The 17,071-nt window shown below is 38.9% G+C and overlaps 3 protein-coding genes across 3 annotated transcripts; all 3 read left to right on the top strand.

The window, feature by feature from the left end:
• Positions 1-7,420: 7,420 nt before the first annotated feature.
• LOC115621496 lies at positions 7,421-8,501 on the top strand. The gene has a single exon (XM_030515164.1). It carries the CDS (start codon positions 7,432-7,434, stop codon positions 8,398-8,400), a length of 969 nt encoding a protein of 322 aa, XP_030371024.1. The 5' UTR covers positions 7,421-7,431; the 3' UTR covers positions 8,401-8,501.
• A 743-nt stretch (positions 8,502-9,244) lies between these two features.
• On the top strand, positions 9,245-10,256 carry LOC115621557. Its single transcript, XM_030515230.1, has one exon. It carries the CDS (start codon positions 9,277-9,279, stop codon positions 10,123-10,125), a length of 849 nt encoding a protein of 282 aa, XP_030371090.1. The 5' UTR covers positions 9,245-9,276; the 3' UTR covers positions 10,126-10,256.
• Positions 10,257-10,649: 393 nt separating this feature from the next.
• Positions 10,650-11,626, top strand: LOC115621946. Its single transcript, XM_030515793.1, has one exon. It carries the CDS (start codon positions 10,650-10,652, stop codon positions 11,550-11,552), a length of 903 nt encoding a protein of 300 aa, XP_030371653.1. The 3' UTR covers positions 11,553-11,626.
• Positions 11,627-17,071: the final 5,445 nt, after the last annotated feature.

Genomic DNA, 17,071 nt, shown 5'->3' with positions numbered 1-17,071 from the left:
ATCTATTTTCAGGGCCTATTGTGATCATCCCTGATTAGTTACGCTATAAATACCCATCCCATATCGGTTAATAGCAAATTCATAAAATAAAAAATTAAAGACAATTTTTTCTTTTGTGAATTCAGAAAACTCCTCAAATAGATTTCCTATCATTTTCCAGATTGTAGATTAAAAACTACAATTGCAGATAGTACATAAAAGTGCGTTCCCTTTATAATTCCCCCATTGGATGAAAGTTCTTATATTCAGGAATATTAGTTACTTAGCTAATCTTTTCAAGTACAATTGTCTTAAAGCATGCTTTAAGGACATTCACAAATGAAGAAACAAGTAGTACAATGAACTCATTCTAGTATTACCACTCATCGCCTCCCGGCACATTAATTAGGATCAATGACTCGTCGAAACGAAAGACCAAAAACAACGTGCAAATGTTGACGGCATTGAATTAAAGCGCAGTAAACAACCAAACCGCACACACAATTTATGCAGATATTCATGCGAATATGTGTATATATAAATCAGAGCAGCGGCTTCCCCATAACTACTGCTAATTTGGTTGGGAGTTGGCCAAGGTCTGCACCTCAGCGGCGTCTCCGATGACGGTCAACAGCTAAAAGCCAAAACAAAAGCAGCAAAAGAATAATATAAACAACAACAACAGAAACATAAGCGGCGGCATGTGCCGAAATTCCATCACAAGCGACGTTTTACGGATAAGACATTTGCATATTTTGATTGGACACGCCCAGTTTTCGTGGGCAGTTGAGCAGCCTGGACAAGCGATGTGTCTGTGTGGTTGCTACTAACAAAGCGGGGCATGTCCCGCTGAGCAGTAATAACAACAACAACAATGGGCACCGCGATAAATGACAAGCTGAACACCCAACTCACCCTCCCATCCATCCTCCTCATCCTCCTCCTCCCCAAACACCATTGCGTCAAAAGCGAGACTAGCCTATCATGCGGCTGACGTAACATGACGCGGCAAGGATTTTTACAGTTTGCACTTTTTGTGTGCCACCTCAGTGGTGGTGGTGGTTGTTGTTGTTGTTGTTGCTACTACTGCTGTTGTTGTTTTTGCTGTCACGAGGACTTTTTTAGAAAGCGGTTTTTAGTTGAGCTTCAGTTTTGTGGCACATTTTGCGCTCGTTGTTTTCTCTTTTATTTTTATTATTATTTTTATGTGCAGTCGCGGGCAATAAATCTTCATTTTCGCTATTAAAATGTTGTAATATTTTCGCTCGCCTTTTTAATGCCTTGCTGATTGTCCCTGGACGGGCGACCCGCGTACGAGTATACTTGTATACGCATATATACATATATTTTGAAAATGTTAGCGCCGATTTTAAGCGTTGCTTGGCTAGGCTCATAAATAAAAAATAAAAACCTGAAATGTTTTTAGTTTTAGATTCTTTTTTTATTTTGCGTACACGCCCCTACTTGGCGGTTTTAAATGGATATAAGCTTTTAATACAACCACGACCACTGCGCGCTCATTTATTTCCCACTTTAATGCGAACGCCTTTTGTTTCGAGCGCCTTTTACAGCCTTGCCAATTGATCCTTCAGCTAAAAGTGTTTCACAAAAAGGCATAACTTGGCTAACTTGGTGCATGGAAAGCTGCATTTTGAATTGGTAACATGATGGGTGACTGCAGACAGTCCCATTATCAGGCTTTATTCAGCGAGAACTCGGTACTCATCACTCACCCAATTTTCTCAACTTATTGAATTGGAATGCCAATATGTATCTATGCATGGCGCAATTGAAAGCTTGTAAGATGCTTTACAATTTGCGGCAATTTGCAAATTGCGTTGCCAACTGCTGCGCCAGCAAGTGCCAGGTGTGCATTGTACTCGTAGAGCATATGAAATATGACATTTTCCCCAAAATTCATTCAATATGCATGCACACACACACGCAGATAATGTACATAGATACACACAATACCTTGCGTGACTCGCATTCAAGTCAATCATTCAATTGGGGAAGAGCAACAAAAATGTTATATTTTATTTACTTGCCAGTGTGTATTTAAATAAATTATAGATACACATACAAAATAAAAGGAGGAAGTGATTTATTTGTAATCTAAAATAGTAGTAAGCCACAGGGCGCGTAAGACCTGCCTTAGTAAGTATTGTGCCATAAACATTTTTTACCCAACATATTGTAATAAGCTGATCAGATATTTCAATATTTCAAGCTTAGAGCAACGCTTAGCTTAATACAGACAACAAAGAACAACATTATTTACTAAACAAGAGCACTTCTTTGCCACGCCGATAAGGAATTTCTATGGTGCAGTCGTTATCATTAAGTTTACACAAATAATCGTACCCATTCCCGTAATTTAAATAACTAACAAAGACTGTAACACATTTATATTCTCGTCACCCCACATAGCTTCCGATTAAATGCAATTTATTATTTACCAAATAGATAATGATTACAAATATCGCAATTAAAGTCAATAAAATTAAATAACATTTGTAATACAAAAAGCTATGTCACTATATCACCCAACTTGACAAGTCATGTTCTGTTCACAGTCTTGTGTCATCAGAAGGAAACTCCAAAATGAATTTTTTATTATAAAACGGTGTGACGTGAGTTTACTTTAAGTATTCAAATCAAAATAATAAATCTCTTTTTTTAGTTCCTAAGTTCAAGGTAATGTATGCATTAAAGTCTAGCTCGATTGGACTGAATATTGAATGCTTGCTATTGGAAAATAAAATATATACAATATGGTTTGTATTCCATCACATAGCAATCAACAACTTGAGATTAAACAGGAATTCCTGCCACGCAGCATTAAAGCCAAACGTAATACAAATGCGTAACCTCATTTAAGGGCCAGCGATAAATCAAAGTGTCTAAAATGAAATACATAAATTTTCATCCTAAAAAGGCATTTGCGGGTAAAATTAACACGGCACCTCGTGCGACTTTAGCCCACGCACTCATACATTTATACGCACATACAAACACATTCATACATATGTGGCTGTGATTAATGCAAAGCGTGCAACGCGGCGTATGCGTAACATTGCTCTAGGCGTCTTTATTAATGGACGCTGATTTGTACATAAAACAAAACGCGCGTTAGAAAAAGAAAACAAGGAATAGAGCAGAAAACCTGGAGTATGCATTAAGTGTTGAATAAAAGGGGCCAAGATTTCGCAGTACATACAACAGCAAAAAAAAAACAAGCAGGGACTGTGTGGCTTGTTGCCCGACCGGCTAGATGAGACTTTGCCTGGCTGGCTCTTGTTGTTGAATTTGTTGTTGCTACACTTAAAGAGCAGCCTGGGCATTGCTATAGTCATTAAGGTGTAAATTATACTGCTAATTAGCCATTAAGTGGCAAAAGGAACCAGGCAATGGCAACGTTTAAGCGCAACGCCTCTCTCCTCCTCCACCGTCTGTACCACTTTCTGGCATGCGATGCTTAGAAGTTCGCTACAGCAATAAAATTTAATGAGCATGCATGCATATTAAATGTAAATTTAAGCTTTTTTATTATTGCACAGTCCCCCCACTGACCCACTGAGCTAGTAGTTATGAGCCGGCCAGCATGCCCTGCTGCTCATTACGTATACTACACAGGATGTCTGATTTGTGTTTACAGAATGCCCGGCCAAGTCAAATTGCAAATGTTGTATGCAACATAACAAAGGACTTGGAAACTTTAAAGAAGGTGCGCAAAGGCGAAGGAGACAACGAAAAGGGCAAAAAATAATCTTAGCGTTCAAATGTAGAAGAGACAACGACAACACACTCAAGTCAATAGTGTGGGTGGCAGGGGGGTGTGAAGGTACATGTGTGCGTGCATGACATACACAAAGCGCAATCCTTTAGCTATAATATATAGAGCAGGGTAGAAACAAAGCATAGAAAAACAACAGAAATAGTTTGAAAAAATATTGAATTCTTGAGAAATAAACAAAGTGAAGTGAAGAAGAGCGAGTGAGCGAGCGAGCGAGCAGACTACAGACTATTGAAGCAGAAAATCGAAAATTTATACAAATATGTTGAAAGAGCAGAAAAAGGAGCAACAGACAGAGAGAGAGGCGAACAAGCGCAGGAAATGTGCAGCAACAAAAGGAGCAGCTTTTCTCTATATACTTGTATGTGTGCGAGGGGGCGTTGGTATGTTTGCTGCAGCAAAAATTTGCATATATTTTCTGAGGGCATGTTCAAATGTGCAACGAACTGTGCTTGACTAGAAGACAGCGCCAGCCAGGACAACAACAGCGCCTGGCGTTGCAATCAAAGAAGATTCCGCTTACGTTTTCCCTCCTCCTCCTCCTCCTTCTCCATCTACTGCTTCTACTGCCTCCAGCTGAGCGTCTTATTCATGTCCGAACAACTTAAGACAAATGCACAGAAACAGCAGCTACCTCCGCGCAACAACTGACCCTTGAGCGAACCTGCAATGCACCCGAACTGGGCAACGCTTTGATTGCATTTAAGCTGAGCTCATGCTCTTGCCATTGCCATTGCTGCTGCCCCCACCTTCATCCTTTTAAAGTGTTCTCCAGCTTGATATGAAAATTGAATTTGCCATTAGAGGAAGCGAGCGATGATTTAATATGGCCACTGCTGGCCCACTCCATACAACGCCACAGCCCTATCAAAATGCATGTAAATTGATATAAGCTACCGTTCACACACACATCGTTTCACATAAGCACACCTACACAAGCGCAAAGATTCGCCATGCTTGTGTGTTTTTGATTGCGTCATGCTGCATAATGAGCTGCAGAGGCAACATGAGGCAGTGGCCCCCCGCTTGCCTCTCCAGCCTTGCCCCACGCGGCACATGAGTGACATTTAATTTGCAGGCGCTGCTTTAACAGCAGCTTGGCGAGCTCAGCGCGCTTATTTCACAAATATGAAAAATGGCGATAAATCAAGAGAAAATGCCGTATTTTCAATTACAAGAAACATTCTTTAAGCCATAGGTAAAAGATGACTGATTTCCTACTATTAATAAATGTGTTATAAACCTTATACTCCTGTGTATACAGTATTACTCCTTTGGTGCCGCGTCATTTCGCAAAAAAGATTATATCACAATGGCCACAAAGCAGGCTCACGAATATAGCTCAGTGTCAACAGCAAGTGGGACAGTCTCTCGGTAAACAATGGCTATTAAAATATTAATATTAATATAAAGTGCTTTTAATAATTAATTTAAAAGAAATAGCTTTTGTTTTAAACGCTTCAGGAAGCTGCTTGAGATACGAATTATTGTCATTCAAAAATGAAATTTATTTCTTTACTCATGCTTTTCAAATGTGAAATTGGATACCCAATGCATTGGGAAATCAAAATAAATTCAAATTCAACTAAAAATGATTAGCTTGATAAATGTTGCTATTTAAATTAACACATAAATATAATTCATCTTTGCCAATCCTATTGGACCAAATTAAAGCCTAGCTTTTGATTTATCCTTTCGATAGCTTCAATTAATACATTTAAGAATTAGAGAGAGCATTTATTTGTACAAAATATTTAATAAATAATTGGTGTGGAAATCTGCAACATGAAATATTTAAATATTTGCACGAAAATGTGTATACACGAGACTCTACATCAAGCAATTGCGGGCTCCTTAATACCAATTGGGCTACTCTGCCAAATTATAGATGTCTTTTGTTATTTTAGCGTTAAAAGTTTAATTTAAATATGAACAAAAAAAAGGAACGCTACTGTAAACACCAACAAAATAGACGAACGTTGCGTTTTTATAACGAACTAAATAATAATGAATACTTACTATAGAGCATTTATTAAGGAAAGATAGAGAGAACGTACAAAGGGCTCCGAAAGCGTCCATATATTGTTTTCTATATAATACAAATCAAGGAAACTTAAGCCCTCTGCTTGTAGATTCCTGAACAGAAAAGAAGTGGAAGAGCTAAAGCCCAGATTGGGCCCAGATTACATTTATGGCTATAACTTCCTCCAAAATTTGCCTATACTGATTCTAATATAACCAAAAACTTATTATATTATTTAGTTAGAAAAGTTTTAATTTACGAAATAGGTAGATTTTCCACTCAGATTCAGCATAGAGTAAAACATGTATGCAAAAGAAATCGACCATTTTTTAAATCTCGACTATCCTATTGCAGATATGTAAAATTTAAATGCTGAATTTCCGCCGGAAACTTCCACACCAAATTTAACAAAGATAAATAATTCTGTCCACCCAGATTGTAAAATTTGACACTGAGCATCATATACTACACATTTTACAGCTAATAATAAATGACCCAGGGCTGTCGTCAGCATTGCCTTTTTGTTTTCGTTTTTCCTTTTGTACACGTGCACATAAGCAAACGCAATGAATACGCACATCCTTTACTCCTTTCGTACACCTCGATCTACCCAGCGCTGAAAAGTCAGGTGCGTGAATCTCGTGTGCGTCGGCCCATAAACATAATGACCAGCAATTACGGAACGACTGACTTTGGGCAGCATTGTAAACACATGTCAGACGCGTTGTCAGGCTGGGTTATGCGCCAAGTGTAACATATTTTAAATAATTGATGTGCAAGCTGAGAAGGTTGCTTTACATCTAAGCTCATCCAGCGTTTGAAGGCTTAAAGCCTTCGGTCGACTTCAGAGACTGTCGGATGCAGATTGTAAAAATCAACTTCCAACAGCCAAGCACTTCAATTTCCGCCCGCCAGATGAGCGGCAAACTTCATCTCTTTGTGGTTGGCGGTGCTTTTTGCGGGTCCACCCGGTAGACCAACTTTTATCAAAGTAAATTAATTATCTATGTCCTTCGCAGCACGTTTCTCTTTTTTCCTATTACCGTCATCCTTTTCATGACGCATCTGTGTGGGAGCGAGCACAGGCACAACGTTGTTGTCTGAGCTGTCTACCATCAACGGCTGCTGCTCAATGACAGCTAGTGCTCAGCTTTTAATTCAATATTCAACTTCAATCTGTGATATATGCACCAATGCGGCTCGGGTCAATACATCACCCAGAGGGCTTTGGGCGAAGTGTGCTGCAAAAAAATGCAAATTCAAAAACAATGCCAAAATGCTTTCAAGCAACACTTGCAATGGCTTATGGCAATGAAATGTATATTAGGAAGGGGATGCAGTGACCGTGCATCCATCAAAAGTTTTTAATTAATACGACTGACGTCGCCGAGTGGCTGTCCCTGCGCTCTCTCTCTGCTTTGTACCGGCCAAACAAAGAGTTTCCATTTCAGTTGTCTATGTCCAGTCCATCCCCAATGCCCGCTATGTCGCTCGATTGTGTGTCTAATATGCTTATCCCCTAGCGTTACTTTTGTAATGGAATTCGTCATGCTGGGCAAGGCGAATAGAAAAAACATCAACCACGAAACGTCCGCATACTCAGTTTACATTCATAATGAGAGATTGCAGCAACATGGCCAACCTGCAACTGCTGCTGCTCCTACTGCTGGGCCTACACTGCGCATCCGGCATGTGGGTAAAGAAATATGAAGAAAACTACCATCGTCCGACCTACTACAATCGAGCGCACAAATCAAGCAAACACGTAAACTACAATCGAGAGGAACTAGAACAGCGTGACGTAAAGATCAAAAAACGTGGGCTGGAGCCGTTCGATCCGAACGTCCATAAAAGCTTCTACGTGCACATCCTGTATAAGGGCTCTGTCATATGCGCTGGCGCTCTAATTTCACGGCGCATGATCATCACATCCTCACGTTGTTTTCTCCCCACAGAAAGCGATCCAACATACGCGTTCAAGGCGCGATATATGACGGTACGCACTGGCCTGGAAATCGGCAGTGCCATCAGCACGAAACCTTCGCAGGTCATCGCCTTCTATATGCCTGCCACAAAGACCAATATGACGACTCACGACATTGCGCTGGTCGCATTGGAAAAGAAACTGCCCAAACAAAAATATCGCTTCATCGGTCTCTACCGACAGATTCCGAAGCCGGGCGATTCCGTGCAAATGGCCTTCCTCGATCCAGCTGAATACGAAATCACACTCTTCCCCAGCAAAGTAGTGGATATGGAACTTTGCAAGAACTTCTATGAATCGTTACGCCCACATAACATGCCGTTTGGGTCCGAATTTTTCTGTACCTCCAACAAACCCAACAACGGCAAGGTGGCCTGCAGCACCCGACCGGGTGATCCACTGATTATTAACAACGAACTTGCTGCGATCAACATCTACGGCGAACATTGCGATCTGGCAGAAGGTCGTCAGACTATGGACGTTTACTACGGCATTCGTCACACAATCAAATATGTGCAAATAGCCACGGATCTGTTACGCGCCTTTACCGACACTTGGCCTTTCAATGATACGAAGGACGGTCCGATGTTCGACAACCAATTTACGGCTACTCCATAACTATAAAACTATAGCCAATAACCAATAAAGCATGCTATGGAAATGGAATAGTAATTTTAATTAAAGACAAGATATGCAAAAACATTGAAATAAATTTAAAATTTGGTTGATTGATTTGATAGCTGGCCGTTTGGCAAATAAAATCCCCCCACCGAGTCGGATTCGCTATTAGACATTTTTGTTATTTCAATAGGCTTGGTGTTTCTTTAGTTTTACCTAGTATAAGTTCCGTTATAGTTTGGATTTTTTTCCCCAATCTACAGTTCTTTTTGTCGATAAATAAATAAAGAAGAAAATATTTAAAAGTCGTCACCAGTTATCTTAAATGAACCATCAACAAGCAGCCCTTAAAATTAATTTTTATTTAATGACTAGCTGGAAGGCTTTCATTGACAGACGAATGAATCATGATCGGAACAGAAATATCTAACTATCGAATTTCACAAAGTTGCAGATAAAAGGTTAACAACCACAAAAATAATAAGAGCGACTTCTTAATCATTTAACCACGCTAGCTACTTGATATACAACCGCGAATGTTAAGAGATTTGAAATAAATTCGAGATTCTGCAATGAGTTTCAACCATTCTTAGGACTTAAGCCCCGTCGTCAATTGCACCTCAATTGGTCAAAGCATACTCAAAGACTACGAGTTTCCAATACTTAATTTCTTTTATCGTAGTGTATAACAAATATTCAATTGAAGCTATAATAGGGCACAGGCTTACTTACATTATGGTTGCAATTAACGCAGCAGCGTATCCAATAAGCAAAGCGAATCGAGAGAAATTCAAACTAGGGTATAAGCCATCAGATTGCTGGCAGTCTACCAGCAAAATGTCAGCTCTGCACCTGCTGTTTCTGCTTGCTTTGCCAATGCTACTGAGTCTACACGTGGCCGAGGCCGGAGTGCACTACCATCGCTATATGCTGAGCGACTATAAGCCGCAACACAATCCCAATACGCAGTTGGACTACAAACGACGCAAAGCCCCCAATTATAAAGAATATTCTCTCATGGATGCAGGCAAAACAGGCATGGTGACAGAGCCCAGGATACAAATAATAGGCAAAGGACCGCAACCAATGCTGAACGAGCTGCTCGTGCGTATCTATCACAATAACAAATTCCTGTGCATGGGTACCTTGATTACGCCAAAGATTGTGTTGACTGCAACTACATGTCTGATTCAAGTTAACTCGCATATAACGGTCAAGACATCAGAAAATCATGTGATTGAGGCGCACCCCCACAACGGGAATGACGTGATTGTGAGGGAAGAAGATTCATTATTGGCACTGTTGGACCTCAAGGAGGAAGTACAAAACTTCAAAGGGCAGGCAACGCAGCTCTGCACCAACAAATTGCCACCGAGAACTAATGTCGAACTGCCCACCTACCTGCGCAACAAACGTGAAGTGTACAACGTGGAGTCAAAGGTTCTGTCGCTGGACGAGTGCCGGCGCATCATAAAGGACACCAATCAAAATTTAGGAAGTAATACTTTATGTGCCCACAACTCTAGGCTACCGAGGAAATGCCAGAATACCTTTGGCAATCCGCTCGTCTTCAATGGTATGATCTGTGGCGTCAACGTCTTGGGTCACAATTGTCCGAAAGACATCGGAGTCGACTTATATGCCAGCGTATACAATATAAAGGACTATATGAATAAGAAGATCGCCGTGATAAAAAATATACATATAGAGGATGATATAATTTAACAAAGCATATTATCTCCAGCTGACTTCAGATTAATTACGAGATACGAGTACGTTCCACAAATTCAAGAGTACCTTTTAAAAATTCGAACATACACATGCGTTTGGTTTAAACCGATTTATTTTACTCAAATTGTTTTCTTTAGATACTGGATGCATGTCAAATAAATGTTTTAGATCGTCAATCGGCATTTCATTCTAGATGTCAGTACAAGCCGAATGCTAAATAGCTGGATTAGATTATTAAATGCTCTGGAGATGCGAAATTGCGATCACAGATTTCGATTACTCAAAATATTTTTAGACTAAAATTTTTCAGTTGGATAAGCAATCCACAAGTCCAATTTGCTTTGGACTTTGTCCACTTTATTCGAATCGCACTTCTATTTAGAATTATAATTATATTTTTTCCGTGAAGTAGATTTCGAAGTGTGGCGAAAAGCCACTATTTGTTTTTTATTGATTGCTACATTAATTTTTAACGCTTGTGGAAATATTTTAGTCTCAGTTCAAATCCCAGCCTCGACATGTTCTCATCAAAGTCTGGTATAAAGTTGTTGCTCCTCGTCGTGCTGATTGCGCTACTCGCCCAAGATGGCGAGAGTGGCAAAAAAGTCGTTCGCATGCGCTATAAGATAGGCGACTGGAGACCACACTTTGGCTTTCATCGACCTCACCTGGCTAGCCAGCATCGCCACCTCAACAGGCCGAGAAATCACACGTCGAGCTATAATACATCAATGGCGGCTCGTACCGCATTAGGCCATGTGCTAGCGAACAAACCGATTCTATTGGAACAGTATGTGGCTCGACTAGTGATTGGACACAAGGAACTGTGCAGCGGTATCATAGTCAGCCCTACCTTGGTGCTGACAGTCGTCACTTGTATAGTCAATGTGCCATTGGACCAATTGCAGGTCAAGCTCCAAGACGGATCTCTGTATGCGGTGAACGATGCAACCACTGCCCCGGGCTACTCACTGGATGAGGAACATCTCACTTTGTTGCATCTTACATCGAGTATGGATCATATGTATGAGCAACGACCACCAATTTGCTGGCAAGCTATCAATGCACCACACAAAGTGATTATCTGGAGCTTAAATAGACAAAAAACGTTTACGAAAACAAAGGATGTGCCATTGATAGCTACGAATTCTTGCAAAGAAATTCTACACAGCAAAAATGGCACCGATAATCATGATGGTACCATTTGTGTAATGAACAAAAAGATTACCAAGAAATGTGAACCCACCTTTGGGTTGCCATATGAGTGGCAGGGAAAATTCTGCGGGATCAACCTATTGGGCCACAACTGCCCTAATCCGAGATCTGTTGATGTCTACGTACCCCTTATAGACAAGAAACTATATGTCGCAAAAAAAGTTATAGCGCTTAGGAACACTAAGCTGGAAGACGAGCTGATCTGATTTTTAATTTCCAAATTATATCCAGTTGCTGGCCGAATCAAACGGCAAATATGAAATTAAATTCTTTTGCCTCATTTCTGCTGACATTTTTTTCCGGGTTGGGGTTTGCCTTCATGTTCAATCAAATTAATGAAATATTCTGCTTGCTTCTTGCCTCTTTTTGTTATAATATCAAAGCTGGAAAAGTAGTGCAAAAAAAGGTGAAAAATTAAACTGGCAGTCATTTAGACAAGGCCCAAACACACACACGCTCGTGCACATTTGTTGGTGGTTTTATTTGAGTTGTCGCATTGCTCGGCTATAGCTTGACTTTGAGTCTGTTTCGAGTCTGAATCTGAGACTGAGTTTGAATTGCGACTCGTGTTGTTTCGCTTACAAAAACTTTAGAAAAGCAAAAATGAAGTGGCACAGCGGCGACGACGGTAATGGCAACGGCAACGGCAACAGCAACGACAACGACAGCAAAAACCTTTTGTATTGTAGCGATAATGTCATCAGCCAAAGTACTCCGTGGGGCATAGTGAAAGATTCTAGTCAATCGAAATGAAGAAAGCAATATGAGCGACAACGAGGGCGATGTCAAATGGAAACTGGGTAAACATCATTAAAAGAATTTTGTATCTCCATTGCCGCTACTCCACTCCAAAGTCATCAATTCGTAATGGAAATCATTCAAATTAGTTTTGGGGATCTATACGCCATCAAGCTTAGGCGCATTTTGATGATTAATATTTATGATGTTCAATCACTCGTCTGGCCCAAGTTGCACATCAAAGCCAGCTCATAGTTTACGGCAATGTCACGTGGACTATTCGAATTAATGTACGTACATACATATATACTTGTATATTTCTACATGCGAGTATCTGCGAGCACACTTTAATAAATTAAACTGAATTATTCACGCATTAAACATATAATACGTGGCCCACAATGAAAACGCAGCGGCAGCAGTTCATAAAAATGACGTCATAAACAAATGTGTTGCTTGCGCATTTTGTTGCTTTTCGAGCTCAACATATTTTGTAAATATTTTAAACTACAGACAAACACCCATACATCCATGCACCTACACGTGCTCACATGTGTGGTGCAGAAGCGCCACGGAAAAGAAACACAAAATACAAATGAAAATGTCTAACAAAAAATGCCGACGCCGCCACAAAACGCAAAACAAAACAAAGGCAGGAAAAAAATATTGCCTCGTTCGCCATTTGAATGTGTGCGCACGTCCTTGGACAATGCATGTGTGTGTGTATGGGTTGAGTGTGTGTGAGTGTGAGTGTGCGTAAAATTTTACGATAATACGCAACAATTTCGAAATGAGTGTTCCCTGACAGGCCTCTCGCCGCTAACCACCCGTTCCCCACCACTGAGCACCACACGCTTCACGCTCAGTTGTTCCGACTGCAAAGAAAGTAATTTCCCCAATATTCTTTATGCGAAAATGGCAGGCATCGGGAAAGGGGACATCGAGAGAGTAACAATGAAAAATAGAGACAGCTGCAGTGAGCTCTCAAAAAATATGTTGGCGCGTGACCAGAAACGCTGTCATGTAAATCGGGATCATGAAAATAAATACATTTTCATGGAAAACAACTTCACGCTCCTTATTCCCAATACAGATACAAGTTTTTCCTATTCTCGATAGATCCACAAAAACCCCAAATAAAGGGCTCTCTCTATATACAATGCTACAAAGCAATGATATAAAAAATATGACAAAAAAAGGCATACATCAATTTTTTGTTTTCAAATTTCGATAAAGGAACAATGTGAGAGCTACTGCTCTTTCGGTCAATAATGTTGTGCTAAAAACCGAAAATATGAATAGCTGATAGAATCGAAGTTAAAGGAGGCAGTTCCTTAATAAATATTGAAAACTTTTCTTAGAGATATTCTCCCAACAATTAACTTCATTAGTTCTGCTTTCAATATTATTCATTTTATTTAATTTTCATCTCACACCCGAGCGATTACAAATCTCAAAGATTTTTAAACGATTTTTTTCCTTTGTTCCCCATCAGCAAGTTCTAAAAGCTTTTCAAAATGCTACCATAATTATCAAACATTAGTTTCGGATGCACTTCAAAAGGCATTTTATTATTTTCCGATGCTTAATTTAACAACTTGGGGCATTATCTCATACTCTTATTAGCTGGTCCCTAATAATCGGTTTATTTACTGCACACAACACTTTATTCATTTTCTATTTATTAATGTCTTTAGTTCCTTAACTCTGCCATTAGTGTTTCTTGAAATAAATTATTAAAACAGCCAAAAGCTTAAATATAACTCTGAGAAACTTTTGACCCATGGCATTAAGCTTTTTTAAATTATACTTATGTGTTTTTTTGTAAATACATTTTTAATTATGTAATCTCTATAAAAAATATTCTAAAAAGGTGTTCTACTTATATAAAATATTCTTTCGAACACAATTATGTAGCGAATATTTAAATTCTATACATTATCAACATCACGATAACTCACGTATCACTCTCTAATACAAGAAGAAAAATGTTGTTGCTTGCGCCGACAGAAGTTGCCGCTGTGATGCTTTTGTTATTATTTTCAAAGTTCCATAAGCCGCTGCTAATAAAATTTTAGAAGCTTGGCTGTTAACATTATCATAACGCACACAGAGACACAAACCTACATGTCAGTAGCAATATAATAATCATGGCGACACACACATAGACCCATACACGCATGCAAATCGAAGCATCCGCTTCTGTGCAACATTTACATTTACATGCCACTTAGGCATTGTCGCCGTTTTGCGTTCGCTTTGACTAGCGTTGCGTATACGCCCAGTGTGTGCGAGAGCTTGCGAACTCAAGTGCGTGTGTGCGCACGCTTTATAATTCATTTATTGGCATAATTTCATTTTATTTTTATTTGTTTTACAGCTTTTGCGATTGCCTTTAATACATTTTGCGCCAGCTCTCCTTTAAGTTGTCAACAAAGATGGCAAATTGAAAACATATTGAATTTCAATTTCACACCGCAGTCTCTTCGGCTTAGAGAGTATGCCGCATGGCATAAAATTAGCAGCCCACGTGCCATTTTCTGCATTAATTACAGAACACCAGCACTTTAATTTCTAGCCCACAAAAAAACGCAGAAAAAAAATTGGGAGGCCGCACTCACAAATCACGGACAGCCTAATAAATTTTAACGCTAAGCGCTATAGATTTGGCCAAAATAAAAGCAGTGGGCGGTCGTTCTGTCGCCGCTAGTCGCTGTACAAACACTCTCTACCTGCAGATACTGCCCAAGGTGGAAAAAACAGCAAGCGCTGGCATGTCTGCACACGCGTCTGGTCAGACAGCGAACGTGACTGGGAAAATGCATTTCCGTTGCACGTAAAAACTAGGAAAATTTACAAAGGCAAACCGAAAACGACAACGAGGCGCACGTAAGTCAATCAGAAAGTGGGCAACACCAACAGTAACAGACCAACAACAAGGCAGGCACTAACAACCATAATGCAATGCGGAAGGCACACTTCAATTTAGTAGCTAACTGTGTATTGGTGTGTGCATGATTGTGAGGGTTTGTGTGTGTCTGCCGAAGGACAGCAACAACATGGCTTCTGATTTTGTTACTAAGTGAATGAGTTACATCCGCTTTGCTTAACAATTTAAAATAAAATCACATCAGTGGGCAGACCAGTGGCAAAACACAATTCGCCACACAATGGCACGTGCAGATATGTATGTTCATACTTGTATACACACACAGACAGCCATTTTTTGTTTGTCTGCGCAGCCGACGAGTGCTTTTGAAATATTTATACCAATAAAAAAAAGGCAGATAAACCCATGTATACTCGTAGTAATGCATGTGCATATGTATGTGTGTGTGTGCGTGTGAACAATTGGGTGGCATATCCAGCCCCCCACCATATTTAGTCATTCTGCAGTGATTGGCCTTTTTTGCAGTTTACAAATCCAGTTGCTCATTGACTAAGTAAATTTTAGCTCTTCACTGTGTCCGACACAGCTAACAATTTGATTTTTTGTTAAATTGTAAATCATTACATCCACTACTCAATTATAATATAAACTAGTTGCATATAATGCATGTATTAAACAACTGTGTGCAATTAGCAAACAACGCAAAAAATTAAGCAAACATGACTAAATATTTAATAATGGTTTCACAAACAAAAAGGCCAACATGTTTTTATGAATGATGAACACTTTTGTCAATACTTTGAAAAGGGCCAATAAAATTATTGGAAATCATTACAGCTAATTAACTTTGAATGGAAAAACACCCTTTTTTATTATTTCTAACATAATTCAATAATACCATTGGAATAAAAAACTATTTTTAACATATTTGTACATAATATGTACATATGTAGCAAACACACAAAAAATACAATGAACATATACCATCATAAGCCTATTAATTTCTTTAACTAATTGGCTATGGTGTAAAAAACATAACATGCATTAAGCTATTCTCTTTACATTAAGATGTGGATAATTGAACATGCTTTAACGCCACTGTTTATTACTTGTAATATACCTTCTGCTGCTTATTTCTGACGATATTGGCCGTTGGTATGAAGAAAGTAACATACATATTATTTTAGTTGTGGTAATACAACTAATTATTATGGTCCGGGTAACATAAAATGCTAACGTAGACGAATAATTCATATAATAAACACATTTCTGACATTTTAGGAGTTTTCAAGAATTAATTTGCTTAGTATATTGATCTCTTTTTCATGTTCTATTCCTATTCTTATCTCCTTACATGAATTTCATTGTAATATAGTATATGGAGCTTAAATATTAAAGTTCGAGTTATTAGAATATTAAATATGAAGTTTACAGGCTTTATATTATAAAACGCATTTAATTGATTAAGTTTATTAGACCATAAGAAAAGCTTGATATTCGTGCACAAATTTATAAATCTTAATATCTTTTGTAAAATATTCAAAAAAATAAGAAAGGGGCATCAAGATAGTATCCATTTCCTAAAATATAAAGGTAATAACTATCAACTCAATTCCAATCAATTCACTCAATTCAATGGTGGTTTCAATTTATTATGAATTAGGCGCCAAAGCAAGATAACTAACGAGAACGTCTAAAGTCAACAATTTAATACAAATTCTCCAATCTATGATTATATTTGTTCCAAAATTAAATGATGGCTTTGAAAAAAAAGTGAACTTTAGGTTTGCAGGCTTAATTACCGCCATTGTATATTGAGGTATATCCACAGCTCGATTTGCATGAAATCCAAATTAATACACATGATTATTCCCACTATATAACACTCTACATAAATCGGCAATTTGGTAATTCAACTTTGGACAGCAGGTGGAATAGCGTGACGGTCATTATAATTATGTATGTTGTAATATTACGCTTGTATGCATGAATAGAGCCACAGAGCAATGCAAATTGTAATTAGTTTGCGCTGTGGAATTGACATTATTGAATTTCGGTTAATGCGGCGCCAATCTACGGACCAACTCAATGATTGCT

Source organism: Scaptodrosophila lebanonensis, unplaced genomic scaffold, assembly GCF_003285725.1.
Source record: "Scaptodrosophila lebanonensis strain 11010-0011.00,11010-0021.00 unplaced genomic scaffold, SlebRS2 tig00000024-arrow-pilon, whole genome shotgun sequence".
NCBI classification, from domain to species: Eukaryota; Metazoa; Arthropoda; class Insecta; order Diptera; family Drosophilidae; genus Scaptodrosophila; species Scaptodrosophila lebanonensis.
This window is presented reverse-complemented; position numbering and strand designations above follow the sequence as displayed.

What these genes read in the sequence shown, in the direction of transcription:
- LOC115621557 (XM_030515230.1), top strand. Translation starts at nt 9,277, where the DNA reads ATGCTACTGAGTCTACACGTGGCCGAGGCCGGAGTGCACTACCATCGC.
- LOC115621946 (XM_030515793.1), top strand. Translation starts at nt 10,650, where the DNA reads ATGTTCTCATCAAAGTCTGGTATAAAGTTGTTGCTCCTCGTCGTGCTG.
- LOC115621496 (XM_030515164.1), top strand. Translation starts at nt 7,432, where the DNA reads ATGGCCAACCTGCAACTGCTGCTGCTCCTACTGCTGGGCCTACACTGC.